We start from the raw sequence: 23,498 nt of genomic DNA on the forward strand, positions 1-23,498 counted from the left end.
CAAGCTAAACTCCCTATGCCTCGTTTTCTCCATCTGTAAAATGGAAATAATAACAGTCCAATTTACAAGTTGTTATGAGGACTAAACAAGATCAGGTGCCTTTAAAGTGTTGGTTAGCACAGTGCCTGGCACACAGTGAAAGCTCAGTGAACACTGTATACATAATAGGGATAGTTGGGGCGGATGGCAGGTAAACATACCAACTGGAATGAACACTGCAAACAAGGCATAGGGGCAGAAAAGCCCAGAACCTGTCTGTGAGCAGGTTGATAGAGAGACTGTACAGAAAGGAAGGTGAGGTCTGCATTCCTATCGGCATTTGGTTTTCTAGGCTTAGAGGCAGGCGGTTCCTTGGTCTTAGCAATACCTACTGGAACCTGAAGAGTGGAGGAGAAGGGTGGGGGAGCTCAGATGATGAGTCTACACTGGGTGCTGCAGAGAACCCTGGAGTGGGAATCCACAGACCTGATCCCAGCCAGACTCCCTCCATCCCTGGGGAATTGTGTGCCTTCGGATGAGTCACTTCCAGCTCTGTAGACAAGGGAGGTGACCATTCCTACAGCCCCGGACACCGGTAAATAATTTTCTCATCATCCTCTCCTAGAGCCTCCTAGCAACCTGGGACAGGGGAGGGCAGGCGACAGCAGTATCTTCACATGGAAAATGTGGAAAGTTTCCCCATCTAGGTCCCAGGATGTGGTGAGGATGCATGGGGACTAGGTGAGTTGGCCACCTCCTACCTTCATACAGAGAAAAGCCAGCTAAGATTAGCACCTGCCCCATTTTACGGATGAGTAAACTGAGTTCAGGGAAGTGACAGCCTTGTCTCCTGTCACACAGCTGCTGAGCAGCTGAGAGGTAGGATTCCAGCACCAGATTCTTTCTAGCACATCCTTGCTGCTTCTCCAAGCACTCCAGGCTCCTCACAGAATTTACACTTGCGGAATGTGTTCAGGCGGAAGCTCGGGCCCCGCTGGATAATCCGCCTGGGATTCCTCAAAAGGGCAAGCGAGCCGGGCTCGGTGGGGACCGGGAGCCTGGGTCGCGGCGGGCCGGGCTCGGTGGGGAGAGGCCGTCCAGCCTGGTCAGGGCAGACAGGTGTTCTGCAGGGTCAGGACCCGCCCCGGCAGCACCGCCTGCCCCCTCCCCTGGGCCTCTGGCTCCCCGAATGCAAATCACTGCTTTGCCTGGGCCCGGGGCCAGGCGCGGGGCCCTGCCAGGGGGCGTGGCCCGCGGCCCCCGCCCCGCCGCGCCGCGTGCTCACCTGGGGAGTGTGGCAATCCCGGCCGCGCCGAGTGCTGCCCGGGCGGGAGCAGCGGAGCGCGCGACGGCGGCGGCGACGGCTCCGGCAGCGGCTCCCGCGGCGGCGGCGGCGGCCGGGGGCGGGAGGAAGGAGATCCTGGCTTCCCCGGGGGCCCGGCTGGGGCAGACGCGAGGGGCCTGGGGGGGCGCTGGCTTTGGCCCCGCCTGGGGCAGGATGGTGAATCTGGAACCCATGCACCCAGGTGAGGGGCGGAGGGCGCGAGCTCTGACAGGTGTCCCCGAGTGAGGGAAGGGGCCGCGGAGCGGGGCGCCGCTCTCGGGGGTCTTCTTCCCCAACGGCCAGGAGAGGGCAGTGTGGATAGCGGGTCAAGCAGGGGCGGGCGCCCGCAGGGAAAGTCTTGGGGGGAACCTCGGAGAAGAATGAAGATGGGGGGCCACTGGGTGCGGGTGGGAGGACTTCTGAAGCCTCGCGTCTGGAGAGTCCTGGCATCTGGAGAGTCGCAGCTGTGTGGGACCTGGGCGTCCTGAGCGGCTGCAGTCTAGGCGAAGTTGTCCTGTTCACCGATTGTAGAAGGGTGGCTCACTCACTCAGCCAGGGGTGTGGACCTGGGAGTGCAGAAGTGAGGGAATACGTGTATCCACATGCTGCGTGTTTGGCGTCCTGGGATTTATGTGAAGTGGAGGCCAAGTGGACATTTGTAAGGTCTAGGGGGTGCCCAGGAGAAGTGAGTGGAGTCGAGCAATTACAGAGGCACACCTGGGACAGGTGCCCCAGCACACATGTATTGATTAGGGCCTATGGAAGCGTGTGTCCGTGTGTGTCAGCGCTGAGTCTGCCTGCCCCCACGTGTGTTGGGAGAGGAGGTGGAGCAGACCCCACTTGTGGAGGTGTACCTGCGCCCCTGCTCTGAGGGTCTGGGTGGTACTATAGGCTGGCGCATGGGGGGTCTGGGAGTCCGTGTGCAGGAGGACTCTGGGGGACCCGGCCGGAGCTCTGTGGGACCCCGCAGGAGGAGCAGTCCGTGACAGGCCTTCGGATCAGCGCTTCCGTCTCTGTGTCTGAGAGGAGGTGGTGAGCAATGCATCCTCGGTGTACCCTGCCCCATGGATTCAGATACCAAGCCCTCCTCTCCTCAAGGCTGGGAACCCAGAGGATGGAAATGCTTTTTGGGGAGTCAGTTTCTCCTTCGCAAATGGTCTGTGGGCATGGGGTTACCCAATTCCCCTTCACCGAGCCCTCCTTCTGCAGCCAGTCGAGGACAGGAGCTACTAATCCTGGAGGTTGGGCTCAGTGTCGGGAGGGCCTTGTGGAAGTCTGCGGGCCTGAGCAGAGACAGATCAAGGTGGAAAAAGCTGAGCCAGATTTGGCCATTTCAGACCAGCAACTTGCCTCTCCAAGGGGATGGCATCCAATGAATGACCTTTATTAAGGACCTCTGGGCTGTGGATGGGAATTTTGTTACCTGCTCTCCTTTCTGAAGGAAGAGGGAGGGAGGCAATTCTCGTGACCCACCTCAAGGAGCAGAGCAGGCTGGAGGCTTTGGCCCTTCCTGGAGCTGATAATCCCGAAATCAAGCAGCAGCGGGTGCAGCGGGGGAGACCCAGGGGCCCCAGTTCCCCAGACACAGTCCCGGTGGGGCTGAGTGAAAGCGGGCTGACAGTGAGGTGTTGGCTCTGAGTGGATCCCCAGGTGCCAGGACACGCCAGGAGGGGCTCAGTGAGGCAGAAGGAACCATCCAACTGGGCATCATCCAATGTTTGGGGAAAGTCTGTTTCCAGACCCTGTGGCACCAACGTGGAGCTGGACACAGCTGCGGGCAGATCCCGGGCTCTCCTTCCTTCACTTCCCACCAAGAAGGCCTAGGTGTGCGTGGGAGCAAGACTCCAGAAAGGCGCCCCCCAGCGGGAAGTTCTTTAGAACCAAGATCAGAGACTTCCTGGGGGTTTCCCACCTCGTTGTCTACTGGAGGCTCCTGCTCTGGGAGAAGTGGGAGGAGGGGAAAGCGGGTATCCAGCAGGGAGGCCACCTTGGGGCTAAGAGGATCTAGCTGAGAGCAGGGGCAAGAGAGGTTGAGGTTGAGGTCAGATGGCCAAGTCCCCGGTGTCTGGCCTTGGAGGAAGCTCCGGGCTGACGCTTTTCAGAAGCCCAGGCATGTCTCTCAGCCTGTCCCCTGCCAGAGGCAAGAACGGAGAGATTGAGCTAAACCCAAGGTGCCGTGATTCCTCAGGTGGGGTCTCCATCTACCTTGGGTGGGTCACCTGAGTCATCTTTACATTTGTTGCTGCCGCTCCCCAACCCATTTCTTTAGTCTGTCTCCCCTCAGGGCTGCCCGACCTCCCTGTGAGGTTTTTTGGCCCCACCGCAGTGTCTGGTTCCCCTTCAGCGGCACCTCAAAGGGACGGTTCAGTCTGGGACTTTCTGTGGAGCTTCTGTGGCTGGGTCTCCTTTTGAGGTCTCCCTTTGCTGGGTCTTCTCAATGGGCTTTTTAGTCTGGGGCCCTCTTGGTGGGGTTTTCCATTGAGGGCCCCACTGTGGGGTCTGTGAAGGAGGGTCCGTCTATGGAATGTCTCCTTGTGGGCCCCTCTCTAGAGTCTCTCAGTCCAGGATCGTCGTTGTGGAAACTTGGTCTCTTTTAAGCCCTAGTTTTCCCCTCCCGGTGAACCCGTGTCCAGCAAATTCTTTATAAATCACACTTCCCCTGTGAATTCCCAGTCCGGCGCCCTTGGGGATTCCTCCACCACTGATTCGCTGGAACAGTTTGGGGGGGGTCGGGGGGCAGGAGCACACAAAGTAGGGCGCAGGCTTGCTCCAGGTTCCCCGCTCAGGCAGCTCCGCGAGCATGGCGAGCACAGCAGCCCCTGAGTCAGCCCATCTTTTCGCTCTGATAACCTGGGTGCCAGCCGTGATTCAGGTCAGTCCGGGACCTCAGCATGTTGTATTTTGTAGAGCTCCTCTCATGCAGGAGCACAAACCCCTGAGCAGGTCTGGGGTCCCCAGTCACGGGGCACTCTGGCCAGGGAGGGGCTCCTCCCTCCCAGGTCCAAAGCAGGCAGAAGGGTAGACAAGAGGCAGACAGAAAGCTCAGGAGGGAGAGAAGGGATGGAGGGAAGCCAGTGGGAAGCCAGCCGAGGAGGGACCCCTGGTTAGTCCTAGGGCATCTCTTTTTCTACCGTTTTCCTCACTGTCTCCCACCAGGGTTGGGATTGAAGGATGCTAGTTACAGCTTAGGAACACTGGTGGGTTGGAAGGTCTCATTGTGAGAGGAAGCACGTTTCTCTTCAAGAAGTGGCAAGAGGCACCTTCTCCCCAGGAGAGCTGGAGTCACAGCTAGCTCAGAAGTAGGACTGGCGGACCCTTGAATTCCCTCTGCTAGAAGTGCCCCCCAGCAGTGGGTGTGGAGGGAGAAATCAGGAGGGCGCTCCAGTCCCTGCCGAAGGGAAGAAGCTGGAAGTGAGAGAGAGAGCAGGGGGCCCTCGGCTTTCCCACCACAGCCTGGGCCTGGGAGGTCCAGGATGTGTGGTCACTCCGCCTGCAGCCCCGGGGGAAAGTGCCGCCCCTTGGACTCTGCTCCTGCAGGCTCACACACACATCCTGGTTCACAGATGTGTAAGGAGAGGCTGCTTCTGGGTTGTGCCAAGGCACTGGGCAGGCAAGGCTGGCAGCGGCCAACATCTTGCCCCAGCTTCAGAGCCTGATGGCGCTGGTGAGGCAGATGAGGGGCTGCATCTGGAATCCGGGTTCTTGCAGAGAGCAGCGGAGCCTCCTCAGGGAATGGAGTGATGGCAAGGAGCCTACTCAGTCGCTGGCGGAGATAAGAACAGCAGAGAAGCCTGGCCCCACCCCACACCTCTCTCACTCACCCTCGGCAAGTGCTGTCTGACAGGGTGAAGGGTTATGGTGTCTAGAGGAGTCTCGATGTTGGCCCAGTTTTAGGCCGAGACCTAAGAGCTCGTCCCACCCATGAGCCTCAGCCTCTTACCCAACAGAAATGGGTTCTCAATATCTTAGCATCTTGTGGGACTTAAGAGTTTTTACAGACCATCTCGGCCTGCCCCACCATTCAGACTTCAATCCCCATCCAATTCCAAAGTGTCACAATGGTGCTCCCATAAAGGGCACATCAAATGAATAGAGGGTCCTGGCAGAGGGTAGAACCTTAACTCCTTCAAAGGTTATTTTTAGACATGCTTAGGACCCCCTTTATGCTAATTTAAAGGATCAGAGAGATGGCTTTGGGGTAGATGAAAAGGTAGCATAGGAAAGGGCGTTGGAGGAGAGTTTGAGTTACAGGCATAGAATTACCGTTTAGCTAAAAAACGTCCTGACCCTTCTTAAACGTCCAAAGTTTGAAATAAGTTCATTCAGAATACCTGGTCAGCATCCAAGCCTTACTGCCTCTTAAACTCTTTCTGTCCCCATGAACATTTTCCCAACGAAGTCAGAATTTGGAGAAGGCAAATGGCTTCCCAGTACGATAGAGCTGAGCTGAGACAGAAACCCAAAGCTTTTTATAGAGTGGGAGGAGGGGACTAAGTATCTGTTTAGTTAATTCATTTATCACGTGCTTCCTTTGTGCCAGGAACGCTGCCAGGCAGTTTTCATTTGATCCTCATGATATCTCCAGGAAGTATCATTATTTCCATTTTTTAACTGAGAAAACGGAGGTTCACATTTAGGGCAGGGTCCTCCTGCTAATTAAGATGGCACCGGGATTAAATCCAGGCTTGTCTGCTGTCAAAACCCATGCTCTAAATTCCAGGTGCTACTGAAGCAGGTTTGAAAACTCACGGAGAGTGAGAACTCGCCACCCCCCACCCCCACCCCTTCCGGGTAGTCTCTGACTTTTTCTCAGCACTGTTGAAGAATCCCTATGGGGAAGTGTGATCGAGCTGATCTGTGATCGGCAATGCCCAGCTCCAGGGTGGGACTTCATGGGTGGGGAGAAGCAAAGGCCCTTTCCCCACTGGAGCGGAAAGTGAGCAGTGACGGAAGCCCTTTGCACATTTGTCCAGGTGGCCCACACCAGTTATTCTGCATATTCATGCATGACAGACTGTACAGAAAGTTTCAAACTGCAGCAGGAAGGACTTCAATTAGGCTCAAGAAATGCTTTCTTAAATGTAGTACACTGGGAGGGGGGGTGGGTGTGGTTGCAGGGTTTCCCCTAGAGGTCTGTAACCACACCGGACAGTGTGGATGTCTGGGGAGGGTTCTACAGCCCCCCAAGTACGTACCTAGGAGTCATCACTTTGGCTGGTCTCAAAAATATTCCTCAAGCTACAGTGGCTCCCAAGGTTGCTTACTCCCTCTCCTGCTGCTGGGGTGTTCTAAGAGCCAAAGAACCTGGGGGCTCTCTGGCTCCGTCTTGCTTGGCATGACAATTACCCCTCCTGCATTGCAGTCCCTACACCCCCAAGAGCCACAACTTAAATCTCTGCCAGAGCCACACACATCATTGCCCACACCAAAATAAATAAGAAATAAAAGTAGGTTTCTTCCCGCTTTTCCTGGGGCGGAGGTCCACCCTTCTCCTTCATCCTGATCATCTCCAGACCTCCGGAGTCCGGACTGCCAACTGCCTGATTACCTGATGCAAATTCAGACGGCCTGCTTACCCAGGATTGGCTGGGGAGCTGGGTATGCAAATGAGCTCACCAAGTCTTTATCTGGTTTGAAAGAGTTAAAGTGCTGCCCCAGAAAAGGGGGGAGAGTGGTAAGGGGGGGGGGTCAACACAATTTGAATAAAATATTCTTCTGTCTTTAACGGCTTTGGTATTTGGGTGGTTTAATAAGGAGAGGAGCTGAGAGAGTGAGTTAGTTCAAAGTTGCCTCTTTTCTTCTCTCTGCTGACCCTGGAGGAGACTTAGGGGCCTCTTAGGTGGTGGCAGCTGTCTGTTGTGGGTAAATGTTTAATTTATTGAAATGAAGCAGGGCAGAGAGGCCGGATCAACAGCACTTGGGGGCTGAAACAGGGGACCTTGTGTAGGTCCTCTCTTTCTGCGGGGCCCTGACCCGCCTGCCATCCCTTTCTCACTGAGAACGCTGAAGGAGTAGGAGAAAAGGTAAGGGTTCCACCAGGAGGGCAGCACAGGAGCTAGGGTTTGAACCCCATACAGTGGGCTGACCTCTGAGAGTCAGACAGAGAACAGAGGCAGGATTGGGGAAGAAAGGTGAGAAGAGCAAGCCTTGGTTCAAGGGTACTCTTACCTCTCAGGGAAGAGTTATTATACGGGAAGGATGGGAGGGGGATATTTCTTATGCTACTTTAAAAAATAACGTACACACAGTCCCCAAATCCCAAAGGAACTGAGGATGGAGGATGGGAAGCTTTCTCTCCCATCCCCCACTCTCCTCTGTACCCCTCCCCTTGTTACATTTTTACCAACTGAGCCTGGTGATAGAAGGAAGTGGCAATGAATGATGCAAAGGGGAGAGACCCTGCAGTAGCGCTGGAGAAAGGGGGGAGGAGGCAAGCCTGGGAGGAGGGGATATGCGCCCAAGCTTATGAATATTCTAATGGTTGGATGTTCAGGAATCAGGAATTTGAAAGTCTGATGGTTGTTGTAATTACACATTCATGTTCGCTGTTTAGTTAAGGCCGCATATGTCATAGCAAGAACAATTGTGACCTGTTATTAAAATCTGTTGTGTTTTCCCTGCAGATATCAAGATGAGCGGGGATGTAGCAGATTCCACAGATTCTCGAGGTGCTCTCAGCCAGGTGGAGACAGGTAAGGTTCTTCTCTGCTGGGGAATGAAACAGAAAAGCAAGGGTGGGAGAGAGTTGTTGGAATTTGTTGAGTAATGTGCTGTCTTTTCTGGCGTGGTCTTTCAGCCCATTGGACCCAAAGTCTTGGTCTTTGGAAATGAAGGAATTCCCTAGAGACAGGGATGTGACCCCGGAGCCTTTGAGCAGTAGATGTTGGTCTGCAGGGGAACAAAGCTTCTGGAACTAAGCCAGGAAAGGGTCAGATCCTCAGAAACAAACAAGTTAGGGAGGAGAGTCACTTCATGATACGCCATTCCAACACCCCTAGAAGCAGCAAGCTGTGTTCCCAGCTGCTACAGACTCGTAGAAGGCAGAACTTGCCTTTTTGTTTGTTTGGTTTTTGTTTTGTTTTGTTTCTTTCTTTTTACGGCTGCAACTGCAGCATATGGAAGTTCCCAGGCCAGGGGTTGAATTGGAGCTGAAGCTGCAGCCTACACCACAGCCACAGCCACACCAGATCTGAGCCGCATCTTCAACCTCTGGCACAGCTCACAGCAATGCCGGATCATTAACCCACTGCATGAAGCCAGGGATTGAACCTGCATCCTCACAGAGACCTTAACCCACTGATCCACAACGGGAACTCCCAGAACTTGTCTTTAGTAGATGGGGACTAAGGCCTTTTAACCTCAGATTTCTCAATAGTCCTACTCAAGGAGGCCCGTGTACAACTGTTCCTCTTTCAAATTACATGCATGTGGGTGGCAAATAGACCCGGAAAAGAAGGCTTGGTGCCTGCAGATGCATTTGCTTTGTGAATAAGAGAAAGAGGACAGGGAAGAATTGAGAAGAAAGTATCATAGCTCTCTGCTTTTAACTCCGTCGTCCAAGCCTTGCTTTGAAAGCTCCATATAATTAAAAAGAACTTAAAGAAAGATGAGTATAAATTGTAACACCTCCAAATAACTTTAATAGCATCCCAACAAGACCTCAATTAGTCTTTCATCTGGATCATTAGAGGCATAGAAATTAGAAGTGGAAGAGAGTCGATGTTCCCCAGAGCTAAAATCTTTTCCCAGGTCTTCAGGTGCAGTCTAGTCCCATTCTTGAAGCTAAAAGATTTGGGACTGGGGACAAGATAGCTAGGGGTCTTGTGGATGCATTTACCGTAAACTTCTCTGCCCTCCAGTTTAGTAGTGAAACAGTGTTTGCACAGGTAGAGCTTCGGGTTTGATACTTTACTCTGTGCCTGGGGACAGTCGGGCCAGGAGAGGGTGGGCCAATGGCAGCCATTTGTCAATGGATTTCTTAGCGGAGTATGTTTTACTAAAGGTCTGTGGAGTGGGGCATCTATTCTCCCCAGTTGTAAAGAAAATTCCTTTTAATCTCTAGAACTTGAACAAGGCTTTCAAAACAGTTCCCCTGAAGAGTAATAGACACGCTTCCCTAAAGAAAAACTAGAGTCCAGAAGCCATGATTCAGGAGAAGTTGGGGTGCCCTTTTGCGGTAACAGGATGGCTGGACCCAACTCTGTTCACCTCGGCCTGGTCTATTGCCCCAGCCATGTGGGACCACAGCTGAGAGAGTGTCCATGTGGGAGGAAGACCACACTTAGAGGCCGGCTCTGATGCTCTGCTATTAGTTATGCAGTAAGGTGGGAGGGAGAAGGAACTACCTGAAACCCTGAAAAGTGAGCCAGGAGAGGGAGGGCGTTCAGATCCTGGCTGGGGATTAGGAAGGTTAAGGTGTTAACAGCCAATCTCAGCAGGTTCTGGTCTCCTGTCTGGGATGGTGGGAGCCACGTATAGACGCAGTTGAAGGGGAAAGAATCTGGACATAAACTGGGGCTTTCAGAATACGACTGTCTTCCCTGTTATTGCCAATTTAACTGTGACCTTAGATCAGGCACTTGGCTTCCTTAGGAGGTAGAATAGATGACCCTCTGAAAGAGTATGGATTTAGAATCAAACAGACCTAGGATAAAAGTCACAGCTCTGCTGCTTACTGGTCATATAATCTGATGAGTTAATTTAGCCTCATCTCGTCTAAAGAGGACAATTAATATTCATCATAGAGTCACAGAGAGAGGGTTGAGAGTTCAAGCCCTTAGCACAGTGCTTGGCACATGACATCCATGGCCATCGTTACCCCTAATGGCATCATTAAGAGTCTGTGATTCTGTCATAAACACATGAGCCTTGCTTCTATATGTTTTGGGGCTACAGGCAGCTGAGGTGCCCTTCTCCCCTTCACTCAGGCCAAGGGGCTCAGCCGTAGAGGTTGATTTTGCTCCTTCCACCATTCAGGGAAGGATTCTGGGTGGGTTCTCCTCGACTGCAAGGACATCCTTTAGTCCATGCTGTCTGGAACACCTCCACCCCCAGATCCTTCCCTTCTGGGGGTTAAGCGTGGTAGCTGGTCAGATCCATATTTACGTGATCATCAATTTGCTGCATGTTTTTAAGGGCAAGGAAAAGAGGGAGCTAATTAAAGTAACCAAACTTCCTGGAAAGTCGTTCTGACTCATTTTTTACAGAGGAAAGCTTATGATGAGTCACAGTGGTTTCCAACTTAGTTTAATGGCTTCCTTTGGATTTTTAAAAGGCAGATTCCCCTTACCAGCAGTGCATGAATTAAGGGCTGGTTTGTCTCTAGGTTTTAAGGGAACTATAAACAAAGGTGACCTAGAAAGCCCCAGCTCCCTGAGAGCACCCTCTGTCTTGTGTGAAATCCCCAAGGGGCACAAGGTGGGACCTGAGAAAGGGAAGTGAATTTTCCCATCCTCGCTGGCCAGGAGTACGAAGGAGAGCATTTTCTGGTCCAGACACAGACCAGATTGGGAGAGACCTGGCAGGGCAGCAACTTCTCCCCTTTCCTCCTGCCTGTGAGGAAGCTGAGGCATGGAGGGACAGAGGACAGAGGGTCTTTGTGACAGCACTAGGGACCAGAAAAGGCTTCCGATCTTCTGTCCAGTGCTATTTCCACACTCCCCACCAGACTGGAGCTGAGCTGCCTCTAGATTTCTGATCTACCAGCTTTTCTAGCCTCTCCTTTATCTCGCGATGTTTTTATTTTCCTTCATTCTTGAGGCTGATAACAATTTTCTTCTCTGTTCCGAATTCAGTGGTTGAGAAGAATAGAGCTTTATCCACACTTCAAAAGCCCCCAGGTCTGTAACTGACCATCCCCCAAGCACCCACATAGCTATAACCCTGTGACTTTTGACCATGCTGGTCACAGTGCAGCCTCCAACACAGAGGAGGACAAATCCAGTGGGCTTTGGAGGAGGGAGAGAAAGCCTCCTTCCCATCCCCAAGCACACGTGGCCAAGTTTACACGCATCACCTTACTTCTTACCATCCCTGTTTTTATCAATGAGAAAATTGCGGCTCAGAATGAGAAGCTAACTAGCCCAGGATCACACAGCTTCGAATTAGGAATCAAACTCAGGCTGGACTCTAGGCTATCAACTCCCTGCAGGTTATTGGGCAAGTGTTTCCCACCCAGATGTTTCTTTTCCTCCCCGTTATGAAGGATTGGGGGCTGGATAATCTCTAGGGGCTAAATTTTTAAAGACGTCTACGCAATTCTGCTTTTTAAAATTCTCTTCCGTCAATCCCCACAGTCTGCATTTGTGTGTAGACTGCCTCAGCATGGAGCTCTCCCTGTCCACCCCATCGCCCCCGAGGCCCCCATGCCACCTCCTTCCACTGTCCCTCTCAGAGGTGCGCACTCTCCTCTCATGCCCCCAGCTGCCCTGCTGTGTTCAGGCTCCACCCTCCCCGCTGCCCTCACTCGCTCATAGTCCTGTAAACCAATGTCTGCAGAGCACGCTCGCCTCAGATCCTGGTTCAGAAAGATGAAGAAAACGTCCCTGGGTTCAAGGAGCTTTTCCTCCAGGAATTCAGCTTGGAGTAGATGACAGACCCACTTGTGTCTGGCAGAGCAGGTTCAAACACTTAATGCATTTGGCCTTTACAACAATTCTGTGAGGGTGGATGGCACCATCCCACTTGGCAGGTGAGGACATTGAGGCTCGTTCGCTAATTTCCCCAAGACGGTGTACCGAGCAAATGACAGAATTAAACCCGGGTTTTTCCAGTGACTTTTTACTCAGGGATAGTGGTGGAAAGACTGGGGACCAGGGACAGAGGACATGAGAGTGGTGGCATCAGGGAGCTGCCAAAATTCCGGAGGGTGGCTCCAGCCAAAGGGACTAGAGGGCAGCCACGCCCCTGCTGGGGTGTCGGTCTCATCCAAGAGGGAGAAGCCTTGTCTGGGGCCAAAACGTGCTTGTTTGGGGAAGAAGGAAAGAGCTGGCATCCCCTCACTGTCTTCCATTGAATTTGGAGGGTGGGGACCTGACCTCAGAGAGCACTTTCCCTGCCTCTTATTTGGAACCAGCCTCCCCAACACACCAGCCCCAGCTCCCCTCACTCTGTAGGTTCGGTTGTCATTTGGCTGAGGGGCTGGGAGCAGGGCGGGGGTGGGGGTTGCAGGCCCAGACGACAGTGCAGCAAATGCTTGGCACCTTGTCCTGCTCAGAACTCTGGGACGGGAAGACTCAGTGAGGGGAACCCAGGGGAGGAAAACGGGGGCTAGACGTGAAGGGGGCAGGACCGGACTCTGTAGGTCGTGCCTTCTTGCTGCCCTTCTTCTCCGCCCTTAATTCCCTGTCTGTGAGGCAAAATGGCTTACAGGGTTGCACCCTCCAGAAGGACCATCCCCAGGAATCAGCTGGGGGACCTACTGCAGAAAGTCTCCTTACTTAACTCTGGTACCTTTTGGCACAGTTTTCAGAAGGAATGGACATGATTATATAGGGCAGCCCAGAAAGGATAGTGATTCTCCTAGGGACCCACAGAAAGAATGAGTAGCTGACCCAAGATGAGAAACACCCCCTCTCGGAAGGTTCATTCTTGGGGCCTCACCAACTCCATCCTACCGAGTCCCCAAGAAAACAAGTTGAGGATGAAGAAACCACATCTCATTGGGACCAACAAGGTGAGATTCCAGGCAGAGACAAGCAGAAGACTCTAGAGATGTGTGTGACTTTTTTTTTTTTTTTTTTTAAACCCAAATACTCTTCTTTCAATGACAGAGAGGGCAGAAGTCTAAGGAGTACCTGGGGTGAAGTGAGACTTGGGGAAAGGTGCAGAAGAGTCTCCTATTGACATCTCTTTCTAAGTGAGACACGTGGGTGGGCGTGCACGCACACACACACCCTTTTATGGTTAAATGACAGTGAGTGTGAAAGCACTTTGCAAAGTGTATGCCACCACAAAAATACAACCCACCATTAGGTTAATAATTATCAGAAACATTCAGGAGATAAGACGGAGCTCTGTCACTGCGCAAGGCGGGACAGGTCTACTTGTGCCCTGGACTTGAGTGTCCTTGTCCTACTAAGGGGAGGAGAGGGCTGCAGGAGTGCAGTGAAGGATATGGGCTGGTGGTCTCTAGATTCAAGCCTGGGGACTCTGGTCCTGTGCCTCAGTCTGCACATGCTCTGTCGCTTTCCTCTCTGGAGGAGAAAAAGGAAGCCACACCCCCTCCAGACTTTGGAGAGGGGGCAGATATGAGTCCCTGGGGATATAGGGATTCTGAGAGGAATCTTGCCCAGGCTTCTCTCTTCCTTTGGAGACATTTCAAAACCATCCCTGAAAAACAAGAGAATCTTTTGTCCTTAGAGATATTTTCCCCTCATTTATCCTCCATCCTTAAGACATAACCCCCACATTTCTCCTGGTCACTGACTCAGTGCCTGGAAGTCCCTTCTTATCTCTTGCCTACAACCCTCATGCTGCAGCATCAGCCCGTTCGTTGCCTCTTGTTCAGGCCTTCTCAAATCAAGAGTGGCTTCCATCTCACCGCATTGCCAGTTTCTGTGTCAGGGAGATGAGGAGGTATTCATTCACCATTCAGGCTTCATGTTGTGGCTCTGTGTGCCAGACATGTCCGGAAAGCAGCCTGTGGCATCAGGAATCACCTAGCTGCCTCTGACACTCAGAGAACCTTAGCAAATAAAACAGTTATAATAGCAGCTCACACCTGGGCCATGCCTCACAGCTCACAGACACTGTCTCATCTGTGTAGTCCCAAACCCAGCCCCGCAGGACAGGCCCATGGGGTTCAGTTGATGGGTAACTGGGACAGTCCGGCCGGCCACCGGTCCCTCTTTCTTTTCGAGGTGTATTCAGGGAAGTGCCCCCTCCCCCCATACAGCTGCCATCTCTGCAGCCCCTAGGAGAACCTGGATCTCCTTTTTTCTCCAGCCTAAGAGGGCACAAAGCAAGGGGGCCATGTGTGGGAAGCATCTGTGGCTTTCTTTTATCATTGGAGTCCCGCTTGGTTTCATCCATGGTCATTCTGAGGTCCCTGCTTCAAAAACAACATGGGCTGCAGGACCAGTCATTTTATTTTTGTTTTGCCATAGACCAGGCTGTGGTCCCACTGGTGGGTACACAGCTCATACCCTGCCACCACACATACACACACACATGCAATAAGGTCCAAACTCATCTACACCGTGTCCACAGGGAGCACCCACTAATCACATGCTTGGGTTGCTGTGAACATTTCTAAATTCTTATTCCCTATGTTTAGACGCATCTGGTCTTAGACCTTCATGGACAGCCAGACCAGCCTGGCTGTTAGACCCCACTTGGAGGTGCCCTGCCTTAGAGGATAGGAAGGTGTACAAGAATGTCCCTCTCCTTTGGCTTCCCATGGCAGTGGATACATCTTATGACCTTCCTAGCACCCCTCCTACTCCCACTCTGCGTGTCCTCGGGGGTGATGACGGGGAGATCCAGCAGGAAGCCCGGTCCCAAGCCATCCTGCACTGGCAGGGGTGGAATAACACCTTTCCTCCTCCCGTGTCTCCCCTCCCCCAACAGGCTGGGTGCCTGGGCCCCAGCAGGGTCCGGTGACTAGGGCTACTGCAGCTTCCCGGCCTTGACCTTCACTGAGACACCCAAATTGCAGCCCCCCTCCCTCACAAGCTGTGGGTAGATGCTTTGGTCTCTTGCGTCCACCCTCTTCCTAAGAAACAATTAGGGCAATGAACACCTGGTGCGGAAAAGTGCTGAACAAGTGGAAAGAGAATTTGAAGAGCAATGAGCAGCCTAATGAGGACGTCTTAGGGCTTGAAGAGCAGCTCAAATCCAGGCAACTGGATGCCGTTGCACGCGGTCCATCCCGTTCCCAAGCACACAGATACGCAGACAACTCACACTCACACGCAGATACACACAACTCACACAATCCCCACCTCAGGGCAGGGTGGTCAAGGGGTTGGTTGGGGGCACCCACTGGCAGCCTTTCTGTCTGGTCAAGGCTCTGTGGAAGGCCAGCTTGGGTAGTTGGTTGGGGGGCAGTGTTGTGAAGCTGCAGAGGGATGGGGGAGATGAAAGTTGGAGCCCTGGCCAGCATTTGCTAGTGGGTGCCCAGGGAAAGGGAGGGGCTCCTCCGTCCTTAGGAAGAGTTGCTGAGGGGAGAGGCAGGCCTAGCTCTGCTCGCATCCTCTCACTCCTCACCGCCCATGGCCAAGGGGAAGAGGGTCAGATGCGGTCCTTTAAAGGGAAGCAGCATGAGGCCGTCCCACCTGGGGCTGCACTGGGTCCCCCTCACTGGAGCCTGAGGGTCTGGTAGGGCAGGCTGGGTAGGCTCAGAGCATGAGCAGAGCCTTCAAAGGAGGCTTGAACTTCATTTCTAGGGACTTCAGCCACTAACAGTTCAGAGTCCCTCCTGTCTCTTCCATGGGCTAGGCTCTCTGGGGAGCTCTGGAGTAATAAGAGGGCCCTGGGAGACTCCAAGAGGGTAGGCCTTTGTGCCGAGCCGGGAGCATGGGCACAGAGTTGCAGCCTTCTTTCAAAAAGCACCAGTGCTATTGACTCAAAAATAATAGGTGTTAATTTGCATGGCATTTTCCATATGGGTTCTATGCCCTGCTTTCCATCCCCTACCACTGGCACCGCCAAAGCCCCCTAAGTCTCTCCTCTCCTGTCACCCCCTTTAGGGGCATCCCAGTGCCCTCCAGACTCTAGAACTTCCTCACCACCATCTAGCCCATCCTTGGATTAAGCTAACCCGGGGGCAAGTGGGGGGTGGGGGGAGAAGACAGCAGATGGCCCTGCTTGGGTGTGTCTGGCCCAGATTTGCAGGAGAAAAGCAGGCAGATGGGCTGGCAGGTCTGGGCCACGCTGGGCACCACACTGAGGGGTGCCCCAACTGTCTCCTGTGGCTGTAGGGAGGCCCCCAGCAGGGGGTCTTCCCACCCCACCTACTCTGCTGGGAAGAGGAACATAAAATCTAAGCCAGAGAGCCCAGGGAGGTGCCCAGAGGAAAGGAAACCCGGTGGTTGCTATGACGATGGGGTCCTGGCGCCTGATTTGCATAGGGCAATGATTTCCATACTGCTGGGTGAATTTCCATATCCCTGCCTCAAAGCCTGTTGGGGCAGGGAGGGGGAGAGGGGAGAGGTCATTTGAAATTCAAATGAGGATGATTAAGGTTTTCTTGAGGAGGAAAGCGCGGGACAAAAGGGGTTAAGCCGGCTGGGAAAGGTCTGCTCTGGGCAGCAAGATAGCAAAGGGAGGGGGCAGTGAGCTGGATCACTCCCACCCTGTCTCTGTCCCCACAGGCCCCTGGAGACCTGGGCAGGGTGTTAGTAGCTTCTGCTTCCTGGGAGATCCCTCTGGGTCTCCATCCCCTCCTGGTGCCAGACTCAGTCTACCTCCAGGGTCCTGAGGATGCTTGGGTTCTTAAGGACCACTGCGGGATTCTGGCCCAGGCTCAGGCCTCCCTCCTTCTGCCGACAAGGGACCCATGTCAGTTTTTCTATTAGTGAAACTGAAGAAACAGTCTGTACCTTCTCCTTTGGCTGAGGAGGTGTGAGGAGAGATGGATTCTGGACTCATCTCTACCACCAACCTGTGCCAAGTCACTTCCCGTCTCTGGCCTGGGTTCATGCTTTGGATGGAGGGTCTGAACTTGAGAGTCTCAAAGATCACATCCAGCTCTAAGATGCTGAGATCTGTGAGCACCAGCTGTTATTTGTACGATGCGGGTTGCTGCACCCCCAGTTCCTTTCCTGTGTTAGGAAGAGCACTCCTGGCCCCAGCTTACTAAGATGCAGTCCTTAAGGGCATAGACTTTGGATCCAGAGCCTGTGTTTGAATCCCAGCTCCTCTACTTACTAGTTATATGTCCTTAGGCTGGTGACTTAACTCTCTGCTTACTTTCCTAGACTGTAAAACGGGGTGATAATAGAGATAGGTCCCATAGGGTTGCCATGAGGATGGAACAAGTGAACATCTGCAAAGCACTAAAAACAGTGCCTGCCATAGGGTAATGTTATTTGCCAGTGTTAGTATCAGAAGGACAAAGTGTCCAGATGATGGGGGCAGTGACCGAGGGGCCAGCCTAGAGACCTTCCAGACAGGAATATGGGCTGTCTCCTGAGTAGACCTGTGAATTCACTCACTTGTGGCCAATACAGGCATATCTACCTGAGCTTGGGGGTGGGATGCATGCTTTGGGGCCCTCAAACAAACTGACTCAAAGCAATCAGGGACCTGCAGGAAGAAGAGGAAGGAGCTGGTGGAAAGATCCCTCCTCTCAGGACCCAGTGCTTAGAGATGGGACAGATTTAAGAAGATGAGATGATATTCATAGTTCTGGAAAACTCAAGGCCTTTTTTCCCCCTCATGTGCAACTCCATATGTGTTTTCATTTGGATAGTATATTGTGGTGTAGTCAGCCCTGGCTGGTGGACAGACATGGGCTTGAGTTTCTACTCAGCAATTTGCTAATCAGCAGCCTTGATTTACCTCTCAGAGCCTCTAGTTTCCTCCTCTGTAAAATGGGTAGAATAAGTGCACCGACTCATAGGGTAGTTTTGAGGATTAAGTGCTGTCCTGTGTATAAAATGTTTAATACAAAGCTTGGTGCGTGGTAAATGCTCAATAAATGTCAGCTATTAATTACTCCCTATTATTGAATCTGCTACCAAAAGTTTTGAAAATTCTCTGATCTAGTACCATTTCTCCTATTTTATGGGAAAAGAGACTGGAGTCAGAAAAGGGGAATGACTTTCCCAAGGCCACAGATGGGATTGAGATCCCTGTTTCTTTAAAAGCCCTCTCCGAACCCTGGGGGGCCTTCCTCTGTCCTTTGTTTTTGTTTAGTTCTTTTGTTGGACAAAGCCTCTCCTCTCCCCATCGTCCTTCCCTCAGAAGTGGCCCCTCGAGCCCTAGGAACACAGGCCCCAGAAGGAGAGGAAGAGGTATTACGCAGGGTGAGGGAAAGGACCAGATGTCTGGAGGCAGAAGTGGGCTATGGCTATGAGACATTAACAAGCCCACTATGAGCCTCAGTTTGCTCACTGGTGAAACAGAAGTTCTGGAATCCCAGCTCTGTAGACTTCACAGGCAGATGAGGCTCAATTAAGGACTGGCTATGGAGGATCTCTGCACAGAAGGGAGCAAGCCCAGCACATGTTCCCAAAACCCATGCATGTTGGCAAGTGCCCTGGCCCTTCAGCCTGAGCCGTGAGATCCAACTTCTTTCCCCCCAGCTCGGGTGCAGGGACCTGGCCTCAGTTTCCTTATCTGTAAAACGAGTTGTGAGGCATGATTGAAATAAGAATGGTCTGCAGCAGCTCTGGGAAGTGTATGTTGTCCTACAAATGTGAGATAGCATCTCCCGGCTAAGTTTTCTTACTTTACACATGTCCCTCTGAGAAGCACAAAGGACACCTGTGTGCCCACGTGAGGAGTGAGGACAAGAGCTGACTGCCTGCCCCTCTGGCAGTTCTTCCTGCTCTTCCATCCCATCCTTCTCACCCAACTTCACTCAGCCCTGGGAAGAGGGAGGGCAGCAGAGTGCCCCTCTCTCTCTCTCTCCCTTTTTTTTTTTTTTCTTTTTAGTGTTGCACCTAAGGCATATGAAAGTTCCCAGGCCAGGGATCAAATTGGAGCTGCAGCTGCCAGCCTACGCCACAGCCACGGCCACAGCAATGCCAGATCCAAGCTGTGTCTGTGACCTACACTACAGCTCATGGCAACGCCAGATCCTTGACCCACCAAGTGGGGCCAGGAATCGAACCTGCAACCTCACGGATACCAGTTGGGTTCGTTACTGCTGAGTGACAGGGAGAACTCCTCTTTACCAACCTTAAGCCTCTCTGAACATCTCCCTCTCTCAAGGCTGGGTGAAGAGCAGAACAGAGGCTGGTCTGGAGGTGACCTTTAAGGAACCCCTGGACTGTGGTGGAGAGTCAAGTCCGGGGCTCTGAGCTCTCGGCTTTGTTCCTGCTTTGCCATGTATTTCCTGTGTGACCTTTAATTCATCGCTTGTCCTCTCTGGGACTCAGTTTCCTGTATGTGGCAGGTGCAGCACCAGGAGGCTCTGTTGTCCCCTCCAGCATAAGAAAGTTCTGATAGAAAAATAGCAGCCTAGGTGTTTCACTGACCTGTATTTTTTAGGTGCACCAGAGCCCTGGGTTTCTTTAACACAGTTTTCCCTTTGAAGTTGGATTTTTATTGGCTTCCAGGGTCAGGGGATTATGAGTGGAGGCTTCGGTGGGGAATCTGGCCTTTTGGCTCGATTCTTTGCCTCAGGAGCCTGAGTCCCTGGCCTCTTTTCCTGAAACCTGGCACATCAGCCCAGATGCTCCTTCAGCTTAGCCTCTGGCCACGCTGCTCACTTAGGACCTCAGGTGATGGCTGTGGCCTCAGTATGTGGCCAGCAGGAAGTGCAGCGGCAATGCAGGGGGGCCCAGAGAGTCACACCTACAGCTCAGACTAAGAAGAAATAGGGATCGTGTTTCCTAAAAAATTAGAAGACCTTGGTGCGGAACCATTCATTCATCAAAGAATGACATGACAAATTACAAAGAGAAGCGGGAGGACACTGGGCCTCCCTTTTAGCAAAGGGGGGCGGCACAGGACCTTCTGTCCACTGTGGCCCAGCCTCAAGCTCCTGACATTTGTGGGAACAGACTGGAGAGCAAGGCTCCGGGGTTCCCTCTCATGACGGTGTAGGGGGAGAGAGTCACTGGGACGCTCACACAGGCCACGCTGCAAGGAAGCCCTGAGGTCTGTCATGTTTACCCTGCCATTCGAGAGAGGAAGAAGCTTTAACTCATGGAAATCCCCAAATCCAAGCAGGTCAGAGGTGGAGAGACCCTGAGAGATCATCCCGCCTGGGGGTAACAAGTGAGTTTCTTCAAGCGAGCCGCTTCTGATCATCGGCAGTGGTTGCTCGGCGCTGTGTTTAGGAGAAGGAAGCCAGTGTGGCAGTCTATTAGTGATGTCTGCCCTGGGCATGACTCACACACACGCACATACGTACGCACGCACGCACGCACGCACACCGTGTCTTTGCATCTGCTAACCACAGCCAGAATGCTCAGCTAGTGGAGAACTGAAGTTCAGGTCCCCCAGCCCCTAGGGCTCTTCCCACTGCCTATCAAGGTCCTCCTGTGTCCTATTCTTCAGAGGGCTTCAGGGATCACCCTCAGGTTCTCCCTGGGCATTTCTTTGCTCCTATGAAGAAGGTGGCAGGAATACAGACAGAATTTTTTGTTTTAATACGTAAGGGAAATTGAAAGCTATGGAGATTAAGCAACTTGCTCGAAGTCCAGCGTAAAACAGCCTTTAAAGTAACCTTCAAGCTCAGTTTACCGTGTGTTCTCTGTACAGAGCTCTGACCATTAGGCAGCAATGCCCAGTTCCTTGGAGAAATCTCAAGTAACAAAAAGGTAGGCATGGTGTCTGTGGGGTCCTGGGGAAAACGGTTTTGACTGGTTTAAATGACCTTGCGGGGAAGTTTCTTGGTTGGCTCTGGTGGCTGGCTGCCCAGGAGTGCTTCCAAGGTCCTGGTCACTTTAATCATTGCTATCCCAGGAAGTACCAGCACATTTCCAAGCAGTCATAAAGTGACAATGGAAGTCTTACTGGGTTATCCCAGGAGCAGAGCTGGTGAGAAGAGAAGAGAAGCGACCCAGAAATGGGAGAGGTGCAGCCTCATTGCAGAATGCTCTCTGAGTGTTTACCAGGCAGAAGTGAAAAATCCTGCTGGAACAGTTCTCCATTCTTATGCTTCCACCTCCCTCATGCAGAGAATTGCTCCCCAGGCAAACTCACAGCCCAGTGCTGCCAAAGCATGCAAATCAGCGGGCCCGGGAGGCTATGGCTCAGAGGTGGGAAAGCAGAGGACTGGCGCCGGCTCCTCTGTCTACTGTCGGGCGGGGGTCCTTGCCAGGTGGCTTGGACCGCTGACCTGGTGCCCACCAGATGCCAAGGGAGGAGAGGCAGAGGTTGAAGTTACTTTTGACCCCTGGCACTTCCTGCAGACTGATCCTTGGCCTTTCTTATCAGGACTCCATTGGGTATTATGGCCATCCTGGTCTGAGGAAATAATTTTTTATATTTCCATAATCCTGAGGCTCCCTGCCAATTCGAGGTGCCCTTTATCCTCTTTTGGTCACTTAATCCCATTTTTCTATAGACTGGGATGTTGTCTTCGTGTATAATCCAAATCCCTCTAACTGCAGCCTCTTACTTTGCCAGGAGCTCTTTGGTATAAATGAACAGTTCCAGGTACCTTGTGGGATCAGGGAGATGCTGGAGTCAGGGGCCTCTAAGCTGGGGCTTGGATGGTGTCCTCGGACCCTGTCCAAGTTTACACAATGCTAACAGTCATGCTAGAGTGGGAAGAACATACCACATTGGGGTTTTAGACATGAGTTTTTGTCTTCCCCTGAGCATCGTTCACAACACATGCCCATACTTTAAGAGCTCTGTCACTTTGTACATATCGCTTAACCTTGTTGAGACTCAGTTTCCTCACCTGTAAAGTGGGGTGAATAATAAGGCTTCACCTTCCCAAAGAACTTGCTCTGATGACCTCCTGAGGTCCCTCCTAGCCTGTGAGCCAAAGTCCCAAGATGTTTGCTCTCCTGCTTTTTTTCTGGAAGCTTCGTGGTCCAGAGATTCCAAGGAGGCCATGGGAACCAAAGAAGGCTTGGAGAGACCTTAGCTGGTGTCCTTTCCAGTGTGGCACAGATCTTACCTATTTTCCCCCCAAGACATTCAATTCAAGGATTCTGAAGCTTCCTTTCTGAGTCCTTTCTGCCCCATCTCTCTCCTCTGTGTTCTTATCTTTTTTTTTTTTGTGGGCAGAACCAACAGGACAGAGGGAAATGGTGAGGAATGTTCTTTGGTCCTTCCTTGCCTCTCTCTGCGGATACTGCCGACAGTGATCAGCTTACAGGAGGGAAAAAAAAAAAGGCCCTGGTACATTTCAATCAGCTACAGTGAATCCTAAGACTTTAGAGATGGAAGGAATTTTCAGTCTCCTGAAATCACCTGAGGTCCTCTTCTTGATGTTATCAAATTGCTTCTTAATTCAAACACCATCTGAAATAGGCAACCTCTGCTTGATTATTCCTAGCGATGGGGAGCTCTGTTGATGTGAAATGGTAGGTTCCACTGCTAGACAATTTCACATTCTACAAAATTCTTCCTTATACTGAGACGAAGCCTGCTTCCTAGCAGCCTCCACCACTGGCCCTTGTTCAACTCTCTGGAGCTGCAGGCTTAGCCTGCTTCACATCCATGCCAGTATTTGGGGAGGAAGAAAAAGTCTGCTGATATTTACTCAAGCACTTACTATGTACCAGGAGCTATGCCAAAAACTTTCAAATGTTCCCTCATTGAATTGCTTTAAATTTTTTTATTTTTAAAAACTTCAGACGTATGGAAAAGAAACAGTTTAATGAACAGCCATATAGGAGTTCCTGTCATGGCTCAGCACTTAACGAACCTGACTAGTATCCGTGAGGACGTGGGTTCCATCTGTGGCCTCGCTCAGTGGGTTAAGGATCTAGTGTTGCCGTGAGCTGTGGTGCAGTTCGCAGAAGCGCTCAGATCCTGAGTTGCTCTGGCTGTGGTGTAGGCTGGAAGCTACAGATCCAATTCAATACCTAGCCTGGGAACCTCCATATGCCGTGGATATGGCCGTAAAAAGACCAAAAAAAAAAAAAAAAGCCGTATACACATCACCTGGATTTAATAGTTGTTAACATCTTGCCATATTTGTTTCATCCATTTTTTTTTCAGGAATATTTTACTTTTTTGAAATTTCAAACACACAAAACAATGAGCCCCTACACACACACACACACACACACACACACACACACACACTCATTGCCTACTCGCAACAACCATCAAATTTCTACCATTCCTGTCACTGGAATATTTCCTTGTAAATTATAGACAATATTAAATATGGCAATATGCATCTGTAAAACATAAAAGACATTTTCCTTCTTAACCACAATACTATTATCACACTTAACAAAATGAATCTCTCATTTAATTCTCGTGGCAATCCCAGGAAGAAGGTTCAATCTAAAGGCAAGTGTTCTCTAAGCTAAATGCCCTTTCCTCATTTGGTCCAGGACCCTTGCCATCTTGGTCCTCATGGTCTATAACCCAGTTCATCAGTGTCCCT

The 23,498-nt window shown here is 51.9% G+C and overlaps 1 protein-coding gene across 3 annotated transcripts in view; it reads left to right on the forward strand.

The window, feature by feature from the left end:
* The first annotated feature begins 1,448 nt into the window (after positions 1–1,448).
* The window catches only part of POU2F3 (POU class 2 homeobox 3), an 80,749-nt gene continuing 58,699 nt past the window's right edge, over positions 1,449–23,498 (forward strand). Inside the window, exons 1-2 of one of the 3 annotated variants that reach the window (XM_047753562.1) lie at positions 1,449–1,505; positions 7,927–7,995. In XM_047753562.1, the coding sequence (XP_047609518.1) occupies positions 1,478–1,505; positions 7,927–7,995 (97 nt within the window). In that variant the 5' untranslated portion in view covers positions 1,449–1,477. Of the gene's footprint in view, positions 1,506–7,087; positions 7,327–7,926; positions 7,996–20,350; positions 20,740–23,498 lie in introns of those variants that run through there. The other 2 variants (XM_047753564.1, XM_047753565.1) reach the window with 2 other exon arrangements.

This window comes from Phacochoerus africanus, chromosome 11, assembly GCF_016906955.1.
Source record: "Phacochoerus africanus isolate WHEZ1 chromosome 11, ROS_Pafr_v1, whole genome shotgun sequence".
Taxonomy (NCBI): domain Eukaryota; kingdom Metazoa; phylum Chordata; class Mammalia; order Artiodactyla; family Suidae; genus Phacochoerus; species Phacochoerus africanus.